The following is a 22,963-nucleotide window of genomic DNA, read 5'->3' on the forward strand; positions in this document are numbered from 1 at the left end:
AAAAAAAACATGTCATCACATCCCTGAGGACACGCAAACAGCCGGCATCCAATCATCTTAAACTGTTGAGGTTTGTGGGAGGTGTATTTCATTAGTCGTGCTATTTCTGGAAAATGTGGTGTAATGCACCTTCTTCAAAAACTACATTTCCCTACACCCCCCGTCTCCACGTGGCCGGCTTTTGTTTGCAAACAAAGTGCCAGTTCCAGGTAAACGACTGTACATGTATTATTGCGCCAGCTGTAACTCACGTGGTCGAGAGCTCCTTTTTTTAAATTCCTCGGATTTCATAATCACGTAATCACGCAAACAACCATCTGTCCCTCCATATGCCTCTATTGTGTCTATAATAGACTGTATGGCAGCAGAACTCCAGGAAACAGGTTTTGTTTTTGTATCATGCGTTTCAATTCTGGTTTAATCAGCATAGTTACCTTGAATTACTACAGACTTTTCAAACAAAGAGAACCTGCTTAATTTTAAATATCTATATATAGAGAGAGAGAACTGGTTTGGGAGTTGATGTAAGATAGTCTGTATGCTGTTATTTTATTTTCCTGCAGATTAACTATAGTATGTACTTGCAAAACCCATGTTTAGTTGGAATTAATGCATGTATGTTTAGAGACCATTGAAAAAAAGTTACATGATTGTCAAAGAAATAAGGTGAAATTGAATTATTATGAGATTAAATTGCATATTTTCCTGGTCTCTATGCAACTTCACCAACTAAAGGATTTTTATGCTGTTATTAGTTTTCCCTGAAATATACTACAAAATAAATCAAGAGGTAATCTCTTAAAAAAACACCACACAGCACAACAGGATCGAATAGGAAACTCTAAAATAGGAAGTATATTATAACAGAAACAGATGGCTCCTCGCCCCACTTCCAAAATATGAAGAAGTTCTGCTTTTCAATTCTAATTGTGTGGTGCCAGCTCTTCCTTCTTAATGTTTATGCCCTGTTTATGTCCGTTTTTACAACATCTCCTGGTTTCACTTCATTCCTACTCGGTTTTGACTGTTGTTTTTTCGCCACACAGTGGAATGCCTGCGTCAGAGGACGGACACATTACAATGCGCATAAGTGTGGAAAAGCTTCACGTTTTCGCATGTACAAAAATGTTCCGTCTTTATTTTTTGCTTTAACGTTTTGTGTGACCACATTTTTGGGGCCTTTTATTACATCTGGATCATTAGTGTATTCTATGTGTAAAACAGTAAAAACACCATTAAACACAGTGCTGTGATTTTCCCCCAAGGGCTGCTGGATACTTAATGATGATAAAAGACCATCTGCTATTACCTTTCCAGAAGAAGTCCAGAGCTGCGGCAATACCTTGTTTCACACTCTATGAATATAATAAGGGTGGCATGGTGGCAGTGGTTAGCAATACTGCCTCGCAGTGCTGGAGCTGGGTTAAATTCCAGACCTGGGATGCTCTCTGTCTGGAGTTTGAATGTTCTCCCTGCGTTAACAAGGGTTTCCTCTGGGTGTTCTGGCCTCCATGCACAGTCCAAAAACATACTGGTAGTGACTTGGCTGCGGGGAGAATGGGCCCTGGTGTGAGTGTGTGCCCTGTGATGGACTGGCGTCTTGACCAGGGTGCACCCTGCCTCTCACCCATGGCCTGCCAAGATGGGCTCCTGCTCCCCCGCAACCCTGAATTGGAAGAAGTGGTTTGAAAATGGATTAACATCATAAGCCTCACTGCCTCTCCTTAGAGAGAAATTGTTGAAGGCATTGGTGAGCATTTGAAGTTGCAGAAGAGTGGGTGATGATTCCAGGCGTCAAACAGTGGCAGTCTGAGTGGTGAAACGGCACTTTTTCTTGGCTTAGCTGTTGTTAGATCTTGTGTCTGTGAGTTCTCCTGCTGCTGAAGGTAAGAGAGGGGTAAGATTTACTGTAAGTGAAAGAAACCATGAAGTGAAAGAAGGATTTTCCTGATCTGAAATTGGATAGAGTCCTGCTCGTAGATGTATTTCTAGTCCAAGAGATATGCTCATCCAGAAATGCAACTGTAAAATCTACATACAACTAAGATAATTTTTCAGTGCCTGTCTTAACGGTGGAATTACAATGTTTGTCACCACCGATAGGACTGGGATCAGTTTGTGTCTGGATTTCTTGTAGACTTTAGAATTTATTTATCGATGGTGGGTAATAATTGCTTCTTTTCTTATTTTAAAAGGTGTTTATTGTCTAGAGTAAATTAAACTTTTACACCAATTACATTGGTTAGTTAATACCTGAGCCTCAAGTAGAATTATCAACCCCGCTGTGCAACTTAACACAAGACATCTGGACAATACATTTTGATTTTCTTTGGTTAAAACATGGGGAACAATTTGAGCAGAGAACAAAAAAAGAAAGAAAACTGTTTGGTTTCATTCTGATTTTATTGTTATAAAATAGGGATTACAACCTTTCTGGCAAGAACTTGTTTTTTAAAGAACTATTTACTTGTAGCATGTATACTTATAGTGGTTAAGACACACCTATGTACTCTATATACTTACACAAATATATGGTTCACATACATATGAAACAAAACAAAGAATGAGCAACAACACTCTTTCAATGCATTCGCCACTGATAATCTGTTTTTGGTTGCAAGGGTTATATATAAAAAAAACAGAGCCTAAGTGAAGTGCAAACTAGAGGGAACTGCACTAAGGGAAAGAGCTGTATGCTGTACACTCCCTGCAAGCAGAGAGGAAGTTATTAAATAACACAGGGCTGATTTCACAACACTTGGGCAACACTGGTCTGTCACCTATCTGTAGGTGTAATCTCCGGCAGCTAACTTAGAAACCAAAGACAGAAGAGGAGAGTTAATTGAGGAAGCTTTTCTGTGTGTGGTAATGACAGGTTGTTCAAAGACAGGACTTTTGTAATAGTCTGGAAATGAAATGTGCCCTTGCACGCTATTATCTTCGACAGCGCATGCATGTTTTTTCTTGGCTGAAGATGCATCCATTAGCGGGAAGTGTCTTGTTCTGGGTAATTGTAGCAGTAGCCTGCAGCCTCGTTCAGAGGAACCAAGTGAAAATGTACCTCAGAGGAAACAGCAGTGCATTGCAGGGCATCCCACACACAGGATCACAGAGACAACTTAGAGACACAACCAGCATGTTTCGGGAAGATGGGAAGAAACTAGAGGAAGTGGGAAAACATGCATGCTCAGTACAGACAGCACCTCATGAGCCTGGAGCTGGGAGGCAGCAGTACTGTCTGCCCCTATCTGCCACCTTGCTGTCCACTTGAATGAGCTATGTAGGTTGAACATTCTTAGTACTGATACTGGGGAAGCCATTAATTAATTGGAGTGAAACTGCTAAATTCTGTGTCATGCTTTAGAATTTTAAAGCCATATTTCTCTGTTTCTTAGCTTATTGATTACAGATTTCTGCTTTTGTGCTTAATACATTTATATCATAATGATTATTTTTGCTCTTCAAACAACTTCCAACAGCCAACTTTTTTTAGAGAGAATGCAAATTTTAGACTTGCTTTGAATTAAGCAAGAGCTATAAAACTTAAATACCTTGACGAATTATTAGTTCTGTTAAGACGTGCAGGGCCCAAGTTAAAGCATGAACAGAGGATGGAAAACACATCCAAAAAATTGTTCAACTGTTATTCACGCAAAGCCAGGGATTTGCAATAGCAATTCTATTAGCCAATGATGGATAACTGCAATATACCAGAAACATATCTGCCCAATGGAAAATGTACTGCACTGATTTTGATATGTTTATAATCTAAGGAAACAAACTAGTTTGGGCTGATGCTTCAATTACTCAGCTCTCCTTGTTTTCCTTTGTTTTGCTTTAGAATAAAAGGCACCAACCCAACAAATAATTAAGCAGCAGAACAGGATATATGTTCTGCTTCACCCTTTTGTAATTGTAAGAAACCAATCCTTTTATTTGTTGATTTAAATAAGAGAACCACTGGATAAATAAAGTATGTGAGAAGGGCGAGTGGAAGATTGCATTTTACCATGAAAATAGTTATTTATAATGCCACATAATTATAATAATAATTGTTTACACTTATATAGCGCTTTTCTGGACACTCCACTCAAAGCGCTTTACAGGTAATGGGGACTCCCCTCCACCACCACCACTCTGCAGCCTCCACCTGGATGATGCGATGACAGCCATAGTGCGCCAGAAAGCTTACCACACACCAGCTATCAGTGAGGAGGAGAGCAGAGTAATGAAGCCAATTCATAGATGGGGATTATTAGGAGGCCATGATTGGTAAGGGCCAATGGGAAATTTGGGCAGGACGCTAGGGTTACACCCCCTACTTGAGAAACACCCTGGGATTTTTAATGACCACAGAGAGTCAGGACCTTGGTTTTACATCTCATCCAACACAGCCTGTTTACAGTATAGTGTCCTCGTCACTATACTGGGGCATTAGGACCCACATAGACAGCTGGGTGAGTGCCCCCTGCTGGCTCCACTAACATCTCTTCCAGTAGCAACCTTAGTTTTTCCCAGGAGGTCTCCCATCCAGGTACTGACCAGGCTCACACCTGCTTAGCTTCAGGGGGTTGCCAGTTGTGAGTTGCAGGGTGATGAAATTTTACTGCATTATAACAATGTGTAAACCTTATGTCTATGAAATACATTTCTCTCCTTTAAAATCTGCCAATGTTGATTTTAAACAGGCACTCTTTCATTTTAAGAGATCCAAAAGGCCTCGTTAGCTCATCTCTCATTGTAGAAAAATTCCATTTCAAAGCTCACAAATAAGACAAAACAATGTCTCCCCTTAGTGGACATATATTAGAACTGTGTTTGTGCTGGTATTTTGATCGGAGATGTTGTAACTTGTCTAGAAAACAGTTTTTAACATGTTTTTCATCCGGTCATGGATTCATCAGAAATAAAACAAACAGTTTAAAAAAACACTGCTAGACTCAGCTTTCTTCAAAACATGTAAATTGACTTCCTCACCTATATCAGAAAGAAATAGCTCATGTGCTTCAGGTCTCCTCCCTCTGATTGCTGTTAGAGCAGGTCAGTCTGTCTCCTGGTCTCGTGCCACTCTGATAAAGCGCTATGACCACCTGTCTAGCTTTTCCACACCATTTTCTATCTGAAACTGATATAGCACTGTAGCACCCCCTCTGAAACTCTTGATATAATTCAAATACACACTCTGCTATCCTGTTACTATATATTACTTACAGCCATTATTTTGACTGGCACTTTTACAATGTTTTGGGCACACTAGCCTTAAGTTACTTTCAGAGGATGAGGATAGTGAGGCTTGGTTGTCAACTGCTAAATGAACAGAGGCTTGCTGAGACACTGATGCCAACCAAAAGCAGCGATTAATAATGAATCCAACATACTTGCAGTCCTGGCACAAGAGTTTCAGTTTATTCTGGGTGTACAGCTCAGCATGTCCATCTGAGCAGGAAGTGACTAATGTTTCACTCAAGCACAGATCCAATGCGAATGTAAAAATCATTTTTTCCAGACTTATGACATATTCGCTTCCAATTGACTTACTGTGTTTCCCTGAAGATTTCCTTAACGATTTGATTACTGTCCACACAGCAAAAAGCAGCCTCACGTTAGAGCTTATCATGAACAAACACGTAGCTGCTTTGCGAAACTTCCTTCCTGGTTTTGGATGCAATGTCTGACCCACTTCTGAATAAAAATAAATGTTGCCTTTAAAATTATTGCCAAACGTATATTTGTCCATTATATCTCTTTATATTCTGTTTCTGAGCTACAGTACAAAGACTGTGAAATCACTTTGATGCGTAATAAAACTTAATCCATATTAGTATGACTTTTGTTGTAATGCATTTCCTCCTTACTCAGTCAAATTCACAGTGATTTCCTCACTTGTGCCTTCTGGACATCCTTTAAAAGCCCATCCTAAAGGTGAACCAATACGGTAGTTTACTCTATGACAAGCACAATACTGAAAGGTACCCCAATTCTCCCATTGTATTCTCTCATTATCCAGGTGTTATTTGAACTCATGGATGATACCTTGACACTCTCAGAACACAAATCACTCAGTCACTTGAAGTAGGAAGTAGGCACTGGATGATAACAGTAAAAATCATCTGGGAATAGCTTTCTGCTGAAACAGATGTGTCTTAGCAAGTCCTTGTCTCTCTTAGAGAACAGGCTCCCACTGGCTTAGCTAATGGAACCACAATCTTGCAGGATTTAGTGAGACACACTAGTGGTTGTAATGATCAGTTCTTATACATTATTTTGATTCTCATTTTGGAAACACACATGCTATTAATTTAGAAATAATGCAATATTATTCCCCAGAAACCAAAAAAGTTAATACAATTTTTAAAATGGTGCAGCATCACTCCTCTCTCTTATGCAATTTGAAGATGTGAAGCTCTATGTTTTAAATTATTATAGCTTTTATTATATGTAAGTGAGTAGTTCACAGATCTTTTCACCTACATAACAATAAACATACTAAATATTTATTATATATATAAATAAAGGTCAATGTGTTTTGTTTCCACCCCGAGAAAGTAGAAACAAGGTGCCATCCATCAAATGGGCCATAATAACTAACGCATTATTTTAGTGTCTGCAAACTTAATTGCTTTATTTCTGTTAATAATGTCAGGATCAGACATTTCAGATATCTCGGTGAATATCAAATTTAGAACAGTCACTGTGCAAGTGTACATCACCTTCTTATAACACATCTCACCGTGCAGCTTGTCACTAACACCTCAGAAACCCTGATCTCAGAAGTGGCTTTTCTATTTATGAGACTCACAGCTTTATTCAAGCTATATTGGCAAATGGTATTAAAATACCACAGTGCCTAATGTGCTGTGAAGATACTCATAATAATGCAATAATATCAAATAAATACCTAATCACAATCTCATGATTGATAAGAAATAAAAGGACAATGAACCCTACCTTGATACAACAACAAATAAAAATCTAATCACGTCCCATTTTCTGGACGGCTTCTGCCGTTTCTGCTGTGCTTAATCCCAAACACTATGTAAGTGGGGACACTGCTGGCCTTGGCCATTTTAGCCTGTAGAATGCCAGGACAGCTTTGGATAAGTCCCTGTACCTCAGTCCATACATATAGGGGCACAGAGTTTTGGGTAGCACCACCAGGATGTTGCATATGACTAGAGACACCCAGAGATCCGTCCTCAGATCAATGCCATTGCCTGTGTACAGTAGGAGCTCAATCACAAGCACCAGTGCCGGGCAGCAGGACAGGAATAAGAGCAGGTAATGGATCAGGAATGTTCCCTTAGCCCGGGAGAAGCATCCTCTCCATATCCCAGAGTGCCTAGTCTTGTAGTACAGTATGACGTAGCCACAGAAGACCAGGAGCAGGCAGACCAGGAGGCACGTTAGTGCTACCAGCAAGAACACACGCAAGGGTCTAGAACTGTTCACCGTCAAGACAAGCAGCAAGGGCAAGGAGCAAATCTGCAACATACAAGGACTACTGGATTGATACCACAAAAACAGCCCCACGCTGGCGGCAGGCAAAAGCAAGGAGGAGAGCCACATCATCAGAATGGCCTTCTTGGTCCTGGAAACCGGCCAGAGAGACAAGTACCGGAGAGGCAGCAGCACAGCCAAGGAGGTGTCCAGCACCATGGCTTTGGTGGTGAGAACTCCGGCTCCATAGAAAACACCTAAAAAGTAGAGCAGTGACGCACAGGCCTCCTTGCTCATGAGAACTCCAGCGGCACTGAAGCAGGTGGTCAGCATATAGAAGGAGATGAACATCAGGTCACACAGCAAGGCATTGGCCAGAAGTAGGTAGCGAGTTTCTCGACGCATCCTGGGGTTGGAGAAGACTTTCACTAAGATAAGAGGAATCACTAGCAGGACAGCCAGGAAGCAAAGGATGGGGCAGATTTGCAGGAGACTCATCTGCCATGGGGGCGAGAAGTGCTGCCACTCCACAGTGAATCGTTCCAGGCTGCCTGTGGAAGAGTTGGTTGCATTTGACGTTTTGGAGCTCCCTTCAGCAGAGCCCGAGCTGTTGTACCAGGTCCCAAAAGTGCACAGCAGAGAGAGAAATGTGGCTTCAGCATCCATTAAAGTGAATTTGAAAAACAAATTCCACCTGTATCAGGCAGAATGCTTGGTCGGCAGAGGAGCCTATTTCTCTTAATGCTGAAGGGTGGCTTGCAGAAACTCTGCCAAGCTGTTAACGAACATTAAAAGCTTTTGATTAATGAATGTCAGAGCAATCAATTGACAATGGGCGCACTTGCTAAGGACTCCCAAAGAACACATTAACTCAAGCAAACAGCAGTACTCAGGTAAATGGATACATTCCTTCTTCTCCATAGTCCTTTGCAGTGAATCAGGATTAGTGCTATTCAAAAGGGCTCTCATGAGCCTTGTTTTCTAGACAAGCAGAAAAAAGCAGGACACATTTTAGTTTGCTTTATCTTATATTAACACAAACTTTCCAACTTGCAGTGGAAAGCTTTTTCCAGTGATCTTATTTTCATTAATGTATTCTATTGACCTTAGAGGTTTCCTGTTTCATTGAATCTCTTATAATGAAAGACAAAAAAGAAATGTGAAGACGAATTCAAGGAACAAAACAACCACAATATAAATGTTAAAAATTCCCACCCTTCTTTTTTCTGCATTTTCCCTTTCGATTGCTAAGATGCTTCAACGATGTCTATGCTTGTTGAGCCTGAAGAAGTGTTGGACGAATTTAAACACTGGAAATTAAACTTCAGTTCTCCACAGGTCACAAATAACTCAGTACTGTAGTACTTACAGTATGTTTTTCAAAGTCTCTTCTATGAGACACAGTCAAAAAACTAATTTTATTCACTTCTACCCTGTGCAAAGATGGGGTCTTAGGTCTGTTTCTATACAATTGTGTTTATCTTACTGGTTTTCTGAGGTGCAAGTGGGGCATACTTGATCGCAGCATGCAGTACTCCCTTTCACTCCCATTGTGACATGTCTGAAGGCTTGCACTAATCAATTACAACCTACAGTGTGTACTTCTTCCTAGCCATCTCACTTTTGTATCCGATTGAAACAACCACTGCCTTTCATATCCATTATGATTCTTCTTCGAGCACTGCATTCCAGTGTGGAGCACAAAGACACACTCCCTCTGTTTTTATGAGGAAACATGATGAAAAATACCAGCGTAAATGTGATCAAAACATCTAAGGCACCTGGCAACCAGTCTATATTTATTTGTCAAGGAAAAATAGCAATGAAAAAAATCATCAGTTGATACCTGACTTTGAGACAAGTGCCTTACAGTCTCAGAGCTCACAGGACTAGAAGCCACCAAGCTGAAATCTAGAGGAAAATAAGGTGAGTGGGCAAAAGTTATTATAAACAAAAATTATTTTAGTCACAGTATTTCTCAAAAAAAAATTTCCACGACAGAAGACATTTTTATCAAAGCTGATAAGGAAAACTATGCTTTGCTATCTTACTGTTTTTCACTGAGAACAACTGTCCATCAATCCTTTTTTATAAGAGCATCTCCGGTGAAGAATTGTGCACAAGAAAAATAGCTGAACAGCATTTGCAAAAAGGTATAATCACCATAACTGATCAATGATGATGAAATTATGGGAGAGATCAATTTTAGCACCTGAAGATATTCAATGACCCTCTAACAAATAAGGATAACAGGACAAATCTTAAAAGCCAGAAGTGCTTATACTAACACTGGGAGATATGAATTGTACCATGATAAACATGATTGCTTTCAACTTCTCAAAAAATCTCGTGGATCATTTCTCCTGGAATACCTCTAGTCTGTCAGACATCCATGCAAACGATAGGATCTTGAGGAGATGGATCGAAATTATAGTCTCTGGAACTGGAAAATACTTCGTCATTCCTGCAACGGTTTTTCAGTTTGCTTTGTTGTTGGCAAACCCAGTAACCCTTTTTGCGATATTCTCTAGTCATGCCCTCCAGCAGGAGACGAGATTCAGGCTGCTGGCCAACAGCTTAATCATCGATTTACTTTACTGCTCCATCAATTTCACTGTGACGGCAACTAACATCTCCCCTGTGTTTTTTCCTGCTAAGCTCTGCGACATTCTTCTAGGACTTCTGTTGGTTGTGTTCTTCTCTGGAGTGCTAAACATTACCGTGATGGGGGTGAACATCTACTTGGCTGTGAACTGGCCTCTGCAATACAACTCAATCATCACTCCCTCTAGAGCAGTGAAGATTATAGCTGCTATCTGGGTCTTGTCCTCCATAGTCCCCCTAATCTCATTCTTAGCTGTTTCAAACGATCATGCTTTCGTGTGTGAAATCCCAATTTGTTACTTCAATCTCATGATCTACCTGCTTCAGCCCTCATCAGCCATCATAGAAGTTAACTACATCACCCTGGTGGTGCTGTGCTCTTCCTGTTTTGTTTTAATCTTTGTATGTTTTTATCTGTTGGTCTCGAAGACCAGAAAGTCAGGGATTTGGAACGGGATGCCTTCCAAGGCCAGGCAAACAATTTCCATCCACTCCATAATCTTCATTTTTTACTTTCTTCCCACGGTCCTCCTGATCATCCAAAAGATTCTTTTGTCCTATAAACTGATAGACAGTACTTCTGTACTTTATGTCAGCATGGTCATTAACAATATAGTGCTGCCTTTGCCCAAGGTTTTGACGCCCTATCTGTATGGCTTCAGATGCATGGAACTCTCTCTGACCATCCAGTCTTTGTTCAAAAGGAGAGTCCAGATAAACCCTGCAGGATAAACTCAAAATAATATGGCATCCTTGAATAAGCCATTTGCTTTCTTTCCTTGGGATGCACTGCATTTCAGATTTTACAGTACAGGCCAAAAGAATTAAATTATACCAATATGCGTTGAAAAGTGGAAAATGCAACTTTTAGAAAGCTGTTGGAATGAATACCAGAAAACACAATTTGTAAAAGATTAAAAGTCATCAATGCTTTTATTCAGAAATGAAGAGGTCAGGCTATTTAGATGTTCATCATCTTCCACTACCAACCTCTGAACGTTTTCCTAATTTAACTCAATAATAATAATAATAGTTTTTGTTGACAATAAAAAGACAGGGGCCTTGTTTGTGCAGACTAAAATTGTTTCCGACTGCCGACTTCTGAGCAAATGACAAGTAAAATGGCACTGTACTGTGTTACTTAAGGTTCACCATACTTGTTTAGCAAAATATGTTTTGTAAACAGACAACAGCAGCTCCTGGAGTTTTCTACTTTAAACCCAAGTGCTCAATTACTTTAAGAGCAGGGAAACATATTCCAAACCTGCTGCTTCTCACTCAGAGGTGAAGACAACAGTTCCTGTGCATTATTCCTTTTTTGTCAGGGTTGCTAGATTATCTTCAACAAAAGCATAGATTCATGGCTGCAATAAGAATGATTTATCAAACAAGCACTGCAGTGTGTAGAAATATAGAAACACTTAAACTCCTTTGGCTTGCCAGAAATAAATACATGTGTTACACTCAGGGCTTATTATGTTAACTAAAAAAATGTTTGTTTTTTTTTCATTTAAGCTCAAAAAGCTTTAAAAGTAAAAAAAAAAAATGAATATCAAAATGGCATCAGCTTTATAAGTAATAGTTACAGTTGTGAGCAATGTAAGGCAGTTACACTATACTGTCCTGCATGTTCCAGACTGTATTTTGATTATAATTCCACTGTTAAATCATCTGTTGCACAAAAAATGTATCTTTAAGTACTATATAGATTACTTAATGGGTTTAATATGTAAGCTGTTTAATGCAATCACTATAGATTTTTAAATTAAAAAGCAAAACAAAGCCATACTTCTATTTTTGGCCCTAATTTTAATTATGATACAGGCAGGAACATAATGGTTGTATAGAACCATATTATATACTGTATATATGGTTGTGCAGAAAATAATACATTTTTGTAAACACTAAAATAGAATCATGTCTTGTAATACCAGGTTAATATATTATTTAAAAACAAACTCTTATATATTTACAATTATCTTTTCTGCCAAAATTCATACATTTCTTTATTGGAAATATTGGAATTTTCCATTTGTCACCATTTTCCAGTTTGGTAACTTTGCGAAGTTTCAAAGTGGCAACTATGCGGCTCTGATTTGGCTCATCTTCCGTCTGTGGAAGAGCCCCCTGAGAGTGTCTGAGATCTCCCGGTATCTCAGGCCGTACAGGTAAGGGAAGCAAGCTCTGGGCAGCAGCATTAACAGGTTGATATTTGTGATGTTCACCCAAACCCTGACATCCATGCTGACTGAGGGATGGTGAAAGAGGATGAGTTCGACAGCGAAGACCAGGCCTGGGCCGAAATAGAGCAGGAGCATGACGGCATGGGCCAGCAGAGTTACCCTGGCCCTGGAATAGCGACTCTGCCAGATGCCGGCGGTCTTGGTGACGAAATAGAGGTGGATGTAGCAATACAGGATCAGGGAAGAGCAGAGTACGACTCCTAGAGAGAAGTAGGTATGGACTCCTATGATCATTGCATCTCCCAAAGATCCGGATCCCAGCGTCATAAGCATGAGGCAAACTCTCTGCCACCTCTGGGAACTAACGTCCAGAGTCTCCAAGATGATCACCACAGTTGTAGGATACAGGGCTGCCAAGATCCACACCCCAGCCAGGATCTTCTTAGTCCTGGAAGTGGGCAGCAGGTTCTGGTAGTGCAAGGGCCAACGGACAGCCACGTAAGTGTCAACGACCATGAAAGTGATGGTCATGACCCCGCCGCAGTAGGCCGTGACCGTGGCCGCTATGAGCACCTCGCACAGCTGCTTCCGAAGCTGCTGCCCTGTCATGTTACAGATGGAAATGGAGAGGTTGAGGACCAGGAAGAGGACATCAGCCAGCAAGGTGTTGGCCAGCAGGATGTAGCGCGTCTCCTGCCTGAGACTCCTGGACGAGGTGATGCTGATAAGCAGGAGGGGGTTGATGGTCAGGGTCAGGGTGGTAAAGATGGCCGCGGGGATGAGGAACAGCTGTAGGTGCCAGTTGCGTAGCGTCATAAACCACAATTCCGAATTTTGAGAGCTTTCATTTAGTCCTCCTCTAAACGTCTCCGTCACCGCAGGATCCCAAAGAACCTTGGCTGAATTGTTCCAGCTGACCATTTCCTACGGTTATATGTGAAGCAAATCCCCTGTGATTAGTGATGTGTATGACATCAAGTTTTTTTTTCACGTTTTTCAATGTATTTAACCCAATTTACAAATAATTTGTAATTGTAGCTTCCCCCTGCTCTCAAGAAATATTTTTAGCATTTCTTTCAGCTTCCTCCTGTAAAAAGACAACAGTGACACATGTCAAGATAACATCCCCCTAAAAAAAGTACTAACTCCCAGAAGTGGAATTATTTTACATTTTCTAATTCAGACACACATGGTTTCTGACTGCTACCATGGTGTGTAAGATGATGTGATGCCGGTAGTAAATTTTTTTTTACATGTCTAGCTACTTCTGAAGGATTAGTATGTGATGGATTGAGGTGAAATGATGGCATTATGAAATATCACAAGGTCACATGTGACCTATAGAACCGCATTCTATTAGTGGTTGCAATAGAACCATGTTTTCTATCCACAGGACTGTATAACATTTGGACAAAATGGGTGATTAGATTAAACTAAAGTATTTAATCTATTTATTTAAATCTACTTATTAACTATTTAAACTATTACTCTTTTATGCTTTTTAAATAAATTCTATCAGTTTGACAGCAGATTGTGGAAAAATGGGTTTTGATCGTATGCCCAACTCTCATTACCTACAGAGTGACTTACGTGATACTCATCCCCTTTCTTTACGCTTCTGTTACAGTAAGTGAGCTCATCACACACAGGCTCTGCCGATGAACCTGGAAGAGGAATAATAATGTTAGGAACAAGTATATCTTGTACTGTAACTGAGTATTTAAATGTGAACTTATCAATTATTCCACATTTTTAAACAGCAAGCTGCTATTTGACACCAGTTATTTCTGAGATTTGACTCTTTATTTAACTGGCTATGACCTTTATCTTCTGCCATCTGTTTAGCCTTTTCTGTTAAACACTCCTCAGCCTCAAGCTTTGTATTTGTTAGATCTTTTTACTGCTCACTGCATCCAATGTCACTGTTTGCTGTTTTCATAACCTTCAAACAAATGGTAAAGAACAAGTCCAAAGAGAACCCTTCCATCTTTGTCTAGACTGGGGTGTCAGATGGTCCTTTTTGTCACAGGGTTTTAGCCTTGATTAGGCCTTGATTACTTAATAAGTTAACTACTGGAACCACCGATTCAAGTTTTTTTTTTGTACTATTCAACTGAGAATTCAAAGAAGAACAACATTTCAGATGGTTATGACCTGTATAAGAATCACAGTGCTGTAGATTTAAAGGAAGAATGGTATATTAGGTCACACTGAAATGAGAAATAAAATGTGTAGCACCCCATTAATAAAATAGCTGCTTTGTTTAAGCCCTGTCTAGTTCCATGGCAAATGCATGTCAGTCAGTTGTGCTTATAGCAAAAATAATACTAATGAATACACTATAAAACCACTTCTAATCGTGATCAAATGCATTTTATTTATTACAAGTCCAAGAAAGATGTGTAAGATCTAGGACAGAAGTGCAAAATAGTAGTATTGGTTCCATAATTTTAAATGCATTTGGTTCACATAGTAGCTGCAAATTGATTCAGTAACAGTAATTAGTTCTTTCTTTACAGTAATTACATTAATCAATGTACTGTAGGTAAGGCAGTTGACACCTTGGATAAAACACTATTTATTGCTGTTCCAAATGATTAGATATGTTCTTCCTTATACAGCCAATAATTAGAAATGATGCGTAGGGCCAATGTTCAAGTACGTTTTTACTGTCACAGTATCAACTTTAAATTAAACTAAGTATATTACTGGAGCACATTCCTACCCCAAAGTGTAGGGAAATGCTTAGTTAAGCAGGATTCAAAAGCCTTGAAGGTCTTTGAGGACTGGCAATGACATTCCCACAGACACAGACAGGGGTGAGGATGCTTTACACCATCCTAAACATAAAAAAGGTTTTGTCAAGAAACATTTGCCTAAAGAAGAGTTATTCTGGTTTGGTAGCACAACCACACATTCAGCTCTCAATCTCCTCTGCTGTCATGATGGCTGAAATGTTAGGATGGGGAGTTATTTTTTCTTACAGTTGAGAATCTAAAATTATTTTCCCTTTTTTTTCACCTGAATGTGCAATTGCCAAGTGCTCTCCATTTCCACTTCTCTCAGCTGTCCTACTCTAAGTTAAGAGGATATGTGGTTCTCTAAGCATGGAACTACTCCATTTGAGAACCTTTCTGTTTTCAGTTCCAGAGTGCCTTATGTTCAATTAAGAGGAGTCACTAGGTTCTGCTGCAGTGATCAGGCACAATCAGAGATTGACCTCCACCGTTGTATAGAGACAACCTATATCTTAATTAACTGGTGAATGTTAAACAAATATACAAGCAATCACTGATACAGTGTGTATAGGGTCTTATCTCATCTGTGATAGAGTATCTCAGCTCATATTTACAGTATATAATTTAATGGAGGTTTTAAAAATGGTTTTCACAATGGATAAGGCTTACTCTTCAATGGGCTCACTTTGAAATTCTGCATTGTTTTCATTTTCCAATGATCCAGCTGAAATGTAGAATTCCTTTATTTCAAAGTGTTTTATATATCTTACAACAAAACACAAGAAGGAGAGGAGGCTATTCAGCCCACCTAGTTCAATGGGTAATTAGTAGTTAATGGATCTAATTAACTACTTCATTCAGCTGTTTCTTGAAAAATGCAAGGGTATCAGCTGAATAGCTTATTCTATTGTCCCACAACTCCCTGTAGTATTTTCCAATAATGAAATTACTTGACAGTACAGCAGCTATCTCCACTCAGTAGCATTAACATTCACAGCCATTTTACTAATGTAAAGCTGTTTCAGGGGAGTTGAATTTGTCAGTGTTTTCATGATTAAGATTTGTAACTATCACACACATACATATCAAAACCACAAATTTCTGCCTTTTATTTATGTAAAGCTGAGTCATCTCTGCAGATGTAATAGCAGGTGTTTGTTCTTTAATAATGGGGAACTAAGAACTTATAATTTAAGCTGCTAGAGACCTTTAATATTTAGGACGTAACTTGCACTGTGTGCCACGTTTCAAAGTGGGAAAAGTTACCATAATTAACACATAACTGAGATGTGAGATGTTTAACAACCTGATATTTCTATCTGTCATTTAAGATAGTGTTACTGTTAGGGTATATTTTTTAGCTTAGGCTCTCTTTTATGATAATAAAATCCTGTTAATAATGCTAGTTCAGAGAATGTTAATCAGCAGGCATGAGTTCTCCAAATGCACATAAAATGCAGAAACTAATTTTCTTTGATATTCAATGAAATAGCTAAAAATATAGATAATAAAAATTAAAGAACCACATATTTTTTCTCTGTGTTTTGTGATGAGAACAGTCTTTAATTCCTATCTTTTCTCTACATCTGTAAACTGTAGCTTTAAGTATTGTTGAATTGAAGAGTAGGGTGAATAGAGCCCCTATAAATTCAACAATATTACACAAACGTCGCCAGTCACCAAGTAATTCATTTACTCGTAAAGCATGAATACCTTACAGAAAAATCAAATAGACCTTTATATCACTGATTATAACTTTAGGGCTATTACAACATCTACTTTGGTTAAAACCACTTAATTCCATACCACAGTGTTTTATTCCATAACAACAATATTGCCTGGTTCCTTTGTACTGTTAGGTTTTGTGTGTATGGATTTCATTTATTAATGTGTAAAGGCTAGAGTATATTTATATCTCTGTTGACAATGGAGAGGGCTCTGACAAATGCCAAGATAAATTGTACAAATAAAAATACCTTATAGTAGCATGTTGTGTGGCTGTGTGTTTTAATACATAAAGACCAAAGCCTTGACAAATATACAGGACAAATAAATGATGGGAATTTCAAATAAGAATTCAGCTGCTATTTATCCCATTTAAATGTACATGTTTCTTGAGACCATTCTCTTTCCTTCCTTTATGAAAAAGAAAAAAGGCATAAAAATCCTTAAACAAGTTTTCTGTTGATTAGTATGAATTGCTGTGAAAAGACTTGCAGATCTTGACTACTCTAGTAATAATTAATATTACAGTAATAAGTAATGTTAATCCTAATATCTCGATATTAAGCTTTAACTTGAAAATGACTTTGTTAAAAATAACTGGTTTGCCTAATACTGGCAGAAATGGTTGTTTGTTTCACACTCTTGCATTTATCTCCGAAAGGGCCTAGACGGTAATCTCTGCTGTTTATCAGTTTTGAATTCACACAAGTTTAACGCAACAGTTTTTCATGCATTTTTTGACGACTGGAGTCATCAGTAGTGTAAGAGCCCAGCTTCCTTCTTCAGACAGTATTTCCCTCTTTCATGACATACCAGTCCTCGATGTTTAAAAGCACACAGTACACAATCAATGAGCTTGTACAAACTGCATTGACACACATGCATATGTTAGTGATAAAGTCTACAGTGCTCTCTATTCTTTCCATACTTGAAGTGGAAAAAAAAGCCGGGACACTATTTCTTACCTGGTTTTAAGTGTTGCTGGAAAGGGAACTTCAGTACGAGGCACCCATTACATTAATGCATCTGAAAGTCAATGTCTCCAGGCTGGAGCTGTTGCTCTTATCAGTAGATAACCATTCTATTGACACATCAGATCACCTGGAAGGAAAAGAAGGCAATTCAGACCTACCATGGTAACAGGATCATTAATGAAAACAAAGCAATCTGGAAATTTCTCTTTATGTGGTTGATTAACAGAAGATAGACAATGCATGACATTTAATCACAAAACTTCAGCCCTCTTACTCTTCGGTCTCGTCCTTCTTCCTCATGTCTTCCATATTTTCTTACTGTTCATGACTCACATCAACAGAAATAGCTGTAAAACACTGTAATGAAACCAACAGAGGTAATTATTATGCCAACTGTCCATAGAATCCTTCTGGCCACAGAAAGAAAAATAAAGCAAAGCTTAGTAAAACAGTGTAGTACATGTGACATTGGTGTTTAATGTCTACAATGCTTCTGGAAAACGTCCACTGTGCTGGCAGTGCAAAATTATATTTTAATATGTTTTAACAATGATTAATTCTGGCAGCATTTGGTGTGTTCACATAACGATTTTCAGGTTGATGATATTGAACCAACTCAGATCAACTGATTGATTACAGCTTATAGAACTTTTCATGCCAAAGGATCACAAAATGCTATATGGATGAGTGAACAATGGATAATAGATGGAAACCACTTCATCCAGGAGTGAAGAACAGCCCCCTTCACCAGCTTGCCCTGAAATGGAGTCACCAATGTCAAGTGACTCAAGATCTTAAATTTAGAACTGGGGCAAGGCAGAAGAGGAAAAGGAGTCTGACCTGTGGCTTTGAGTTATTTTATTTTTCTGTGGAGGTGAGAGTTCTTAAGAAAATCCTTTTTCAGAATAATGTGATACACTAAATCCCAGAAGCTTCAACTTGCAAAGAATGTGTCTTCACAATGGTTCAAACTTTTCGAGGATTAGCTACTGAAAGACAGCAAAAACCTGAAGCAGTAAGTCTGCTTTTTCCCACCTATTTTGCATGATAGGAAAACACTGCTCAGTCACATATAAGTCAGATTAATTTAATAAAAATGTTAACATTCACATTTAAATGGTACTAAAAAGATAAAAAACACTTGGAGAACTACCTTCCTGTATTGTAAAAAAATAGTAAATTCTACTAAATGAAATATCTGCAGTCCTCTAAATACATGTATATTTTCTATTATACACTAGACTATATTAACATCTACTGTCAATTCCCTCTCTGTTCTCTATACAGCAGACAATAAAAGAATGATACAACTTGTTTCAATCATAAAAAGGTTGTCTGTATAGACAGCTTCTCATGAATTTACCATCAGGCAACATGATGTTGACAACATATATTATAGCCCCATTGGAGGATGAAGTCTGAAGAGATCTCCTCATGACACACCTCAGCAGTTCTCATCGGTTCTTGCTGCTGAAATAATATTCATTTCTTTTTAATGCAAATCTGTCTTTACTACATATCCCTGCTGCATGACATTTCCACTCTCTCCACTGTTTTCAGTTTCATCAAAGGAAGAGACAGACAAATGAATGAATATGTAGTTCAGATATTGTTTATTTTAGTATAAGGAAACATCCAAGCATGTTAAAATCTGCTTTAAAATATACAATTTGCAAAGTGACTTAAGAACATCAAATGTGCATCCTTTCAGATGTGCAGAATGTATAGGAGGATGGGAAAAAAAACAAAGGACGGAGCAGGAATTTAAAGTTATCTTACAACATTGCTGCCTCAGTCTTTCTCAAAAGCATTTCTCATGCTTTTATATACATATACCAACTGGAAAGTCTGCATTTTACACGCACATCACACATACTGTATCTGTCTCTTGTGGCACTCATCAGCACTGTGGTGCATTTTTGGGCTGTTGTGTTCTGCACTCTGAATTCTTCAAATTCTTCAACAAAATCATGTTCTTCATTCCTGCTTGATGGTGTCATTTCTTTCTCGTCCTCCTGTAACCTGGGTGATCGCTGTCCTCACTCTCATAGCCTTCCTCTTCATCCTCCCCCTCGCTGTCTGACTCCACCTTTTCCTCCTGGCTCTCCTCCTTGAGCTCTCGAGCCAGAAGCTTCTTGAAGACCTCAAACTCCTCCTGCGTTGCCCTGGCCACATCTGTGAGAAAGGTTTCCTCCGAGACCCGCAGGAATTCTTTCAGCTTGGGATTGACAACACGTGTCTGCCCCTTCTTGTCGGGAGCCTGGTAAAGTCCCAGGCGCTCCAGGAAAGCGTGCCTGAAGCGCACTTCATCCAGACAGACTTGGAAGAGCCCGGACTTTAGCATTTCTGCATGTCTGACCCCCATCCGGAAATAGGCATACTGCAGAGTGATGAGAAGGAAACAATGTGAACCCAAAGACTACACTGCCCACAGCAAGAGTGTTTTCCCAAGCACCTTGCCAGACAGCAAAATAGAGAATAAACATTGATAAATGTACCATAGTAAATCTGCACACTGATTTCACACCTTACCATGCACTTGCTTTGATTTCCCATTTTTTATTAAACTTTACTATACAATCCCATGTTTTGAAATAATAATCCCATGAAAATGAAGAATTTACCTCTGTGTATACATAACGGGAAGAAAATAACCCCCTCAAATATTTAACCAAGAATATCACTTATTTACTGAAATATTTAAGAATTGTGAAATGCCTGGAGGGATGAGTGGATTCTTTATGTTTTAGACACATTCCACTGTAAGTCCAGCTAATGGCCTAGATGCTTTCTATCAAGAGTGAGTGACACATCCTTCTCTGTTCACACTCATTTATAAAAACTGACTTCCTTCCTTTTATCAATTTTGAGTCACACAGACCAGCAAGGAGGCTGTTCCGCACTGGTGGTTGAGAAACACTGCTCAATGGGTGGCTGTAAGCAAAGCTGTAATAGTCAAACCACAGACAGACTCTAAGTTTATAAACTGCACATACTGTATACACTGACAGTATATGACTGACTGCATTCATCCTCAAGATCACCTTCTTCTAACTATGTACCAGCCACAGAGAATAGGAAAATTTCTATGAGAAAATGCAACAACAGCTGGAACGACGCATTAGGATTCCTGTTTATGCAGTGATGGTTGGGATTGGGAAATGCAATCACTGTGTCTCAAGGCCCACAAGCCACTAAATTCAACCCTAAGTGCCGAGGCTGTCTTAATCCAGAGAGGCTGAAAAATTAAAACCCATTATATATTATATAGTGTGAAACTATAGTATATAGTATACTATATTATAAAACACACAGTGTATTAGCTCAGCGATTGAGGATCTCACCTGAAACTTGTATTCCACCTGGGCCATGTCCTCCAGCAGTGTAGCTGGGGAATCACGGAGGATGTCTGTGACCTGCTGCCCTGTGAAATGGCACTTCTCTTGGAGAAATCGAGCCATAGTGTTCACCCTTTTGGGGGTGAGGGCGAGGAGTTGTGGGCAGTGGCTTATCACACGCTGAAGGTTACCTAGGGCAAATCAGGAAGAGTTAACAAAAGCCAGCTAGCACAGGATATTGTCCCTCCTCTAGCCACCCTAGTGTCAAAGCGATCCTGGAAGTGCCAATATCCAGCACGTTTAGTAGGTCAACCTTAAATCATCAGCTTGTAAATGAAAAATATTATTCTGACCACTGAAGCATGCGAGTGATTCTTTCAATTAAGGGTCGGATCACATGAATAGAAAACACCACCATCCTGCAGCTATTAAGGAAAACAGCTGCCCCATTCTCGCTTACCTGCACCAATTAACTTATTTAATTGATCCAATTCCTCACACATTCCAAATGTGTATAAACTGATGATGTAAGGGTGATCTTTAAGATTTCCTGGAGTGTGGCTCTGCAGGACTAGAGCTAGCTGTCCTGACCTAGTGTATCTCAAATATCCAGAGTGTCTTGGCTTTTTACTGCTTAAACAGGGAAACACAGCATAATGAAACATCACAGAAACAAAAGTGCGATAAATTAATCAGAACTACCGAGCACACACCTTCTAAAAGCCCCAGCCTGCGCAGGTTGTCTATGCGCTGTTGCATCTGGGCTCCCTTCACCAGGTACAGCTCTGGACATTTGTTCAAAATCTTCAAGATGGTGGAAGGGTTCAGCCCAAGGGCCACAAGAGTGGACAGCATGGCAAGGCGCTTAGCGGCCACACCCACTCGGCTGCCTGTCGCTCCTTCAAGAAGCTCGGTGGCCTGGGCCTCAGTGAATCCCATAGTTATCAGTGAACGTACTGTCCCCTGGCAGGCCTCTTGGCCTTGAAGGGACACTTCTTGTCTGGGCAGCTCTGATGCATGTCCCTCCACATAACTGGAGCAGAGTTTTCTGCACAAGGCAACTGGGTGCCCTCCCTCCCATTTTTTTAGGACCGGGCACTGAAGCTCAGAACGATGTACAACGCGTGTTTTTCTAAGAATGGACCAACGCAGCACCTAAAAAAAAACAACAATTTTTTACTTAAAAATTAATGTAAAGTGTGTACTTTCTTACTGTGTTCAGGCTGTTCAAGGAAATATTCTACATAAAAAGTGCTTCCTCAGAAAACCAAAATATTTCTCAAAGGCCCAAAATGACATTGCTTTCCGCTGTAAATGTCAATTTAGTTGGGGATATGCAGTGGGCTACTTTTAACTAGTAGCGTCTCACACGCGTATTTGTATCAAAATTAAATGGTATACAAATTCGATTGCATTTAGAATTTCAGACTGGCCGCTACATTAGGCTATTATTCCTAAAGGAATCATTAAAAGTTATCAAAAAAAGTGAATATATCATTCGGTTATACACGGATAGAGTACAAATGTGATTCTTAATTAATTAAATCGTTCAGAATCTTTACCAAAGATACTGCAAAAGAATCGTAAGTTAAAATCTTCAAAAAAAAACTGACTTCTACAAAAAAGACATCATAACTTCATCTAACATTAAAACTTCTGTAATAATACACATTATCTTTAAAGAATGGACAATAAACATATCGAACCTGCCGCCACAGAATTGTACTCATTGCTGTACAGCTTCCTGAACAGTCCCCTAGCAACCCGATCCCTTTTGAAATTGGTTCCACACGAAAGAATGAAGCCTATAGAATCACAGCTTTGGGTAAGACCGCAGCATGGAACCTACAGGTATATGTAATATTTATTAATGTATATATAGCGTTCATGCACAACGAGATTTTCAACACAAGCAGAAATTTTAAGCAACTTGTTGAAGAACACGTCTTTAATCCTTATGAAAC

At 39.3% G+C, this 22,963-nt stretch overlaps 3 protein-coding genes across 3 annotated transcripts; all 3 read right to left on the reverse strand.

Moving 5' to 3' along the window:
* Nucleotides 1-7,032: 7,032 nt before the first annotated feature.
* LOC148836800 (putative G protein-coupled receptor 148) lies at nucleotides 7,033-8,103 on the reverse strand. Its single transcript, XM_088914201.1, has one exon. It carries the CDS (start codon nucleotides 8,101-8,103, stop codon nucleotides 7,033-7,035), a length of 1,071 nt encoding a protein of 356 aa, XP_088770327.1.
* A 4,019-nt stretch (nucleotides 8,104-12,122) lies between these two features.
* On the reverse strand, nucleotides 12,123-13,145 carry LOC148836801 (putative G protein-coupled receptor 148). The gene has a single exon (XM_088914202.1). The coding sequence runs from the start codon at nucleotides 13,143-13,145 to the stop codon at nucleotides 12,123-12,125; it is 1,023 nt and encodes a 340-aa protein (XP_088770328.1).
* A 6,115-nt stretch (nucleotides 13,146-19,260) lies between these two features.
* Nucleotides 19,261-22,743, reverse strand: mterf4 (mitochondrial transcription termination factor 4). The gene is made up of 4 exons (XM_088914431.1): nucleotides 22,706-22,743; nucleotides 21,713-22,154; nucleotides 21,006-21,190; nucleotides 19,261-20,041 (listed from the first exon to the last, which is right to left on the reverse strand). Exons 1-4 carry the CDS (start codon nucleotides 22,727-22,729, stop codon nucleotides 19,658-19,660), a joined length of 1,035 nt encoding a protein of 344 aa, XP_088770557.1. The 5' UTR covers nucleotides 22,730-22,743; the 3' UTR covers nucleotides 19,261-19,657.
* Nucleotides 22,744-22,963: the final 220 nt, after the last annotated feature.

The sequence above is a fragment of the Atractosteus spatula genome, chromosome 4 (genome assembly GCF_055471065.1).
Source record: "Atractosteus spatula isolate fAtrSpa1 chromosome 4, fAtrSpa1.hap1, whole genome shotgun sequence".
Lineage (NCBI taxonomy): Eukaryota > Metazoa > Chordata > Actinopteri > Semionotiformes > Lepisosteidae > Atractosteus > Atractosteus spatula.

What these genes read in the sequence shown, in the direction of transcription:
- LOC148836800 (XM_088914201.1), bottom strand. Translation starts at nt 8,103, where the DNA reads ATGGATGCTGAAGCCACATTTCTCTCTCTGCTGTGCACTTTTGGGACC.
- LOC148836801 (XM_088914202.1), bottom strand. Translation starts at nt 13,145, where the DNA reads ATGGTCAGCTGGAACAATTCAGCCAAGGTTCTTTGGGATCCTGCGGTG.
- mterf4 (XM_088914431.1), bottom strand. Translation starts at nt 22,729, where the DNA reads ATGAGTACAATTCTGTGGCGGCAG. An exon ending in GTACAATTCTGTGGCGGCAG is followed by an intron (nt 22,155 to 22,705) that starts GTTCGATATGTT and finishes GTTTTTTTTTAG; the next exon opens with GTGCTGCGTTGGTCCATTCT. An exon ending in AGGTGGAATACAAGTTTCAG is followed by an intron (nt 20,042 to 21,005) that starts GTGAGATCCTCA and finishes ATCACTCTGCAG; the next exon opens with TATGCCTATTTCCGGATGGG.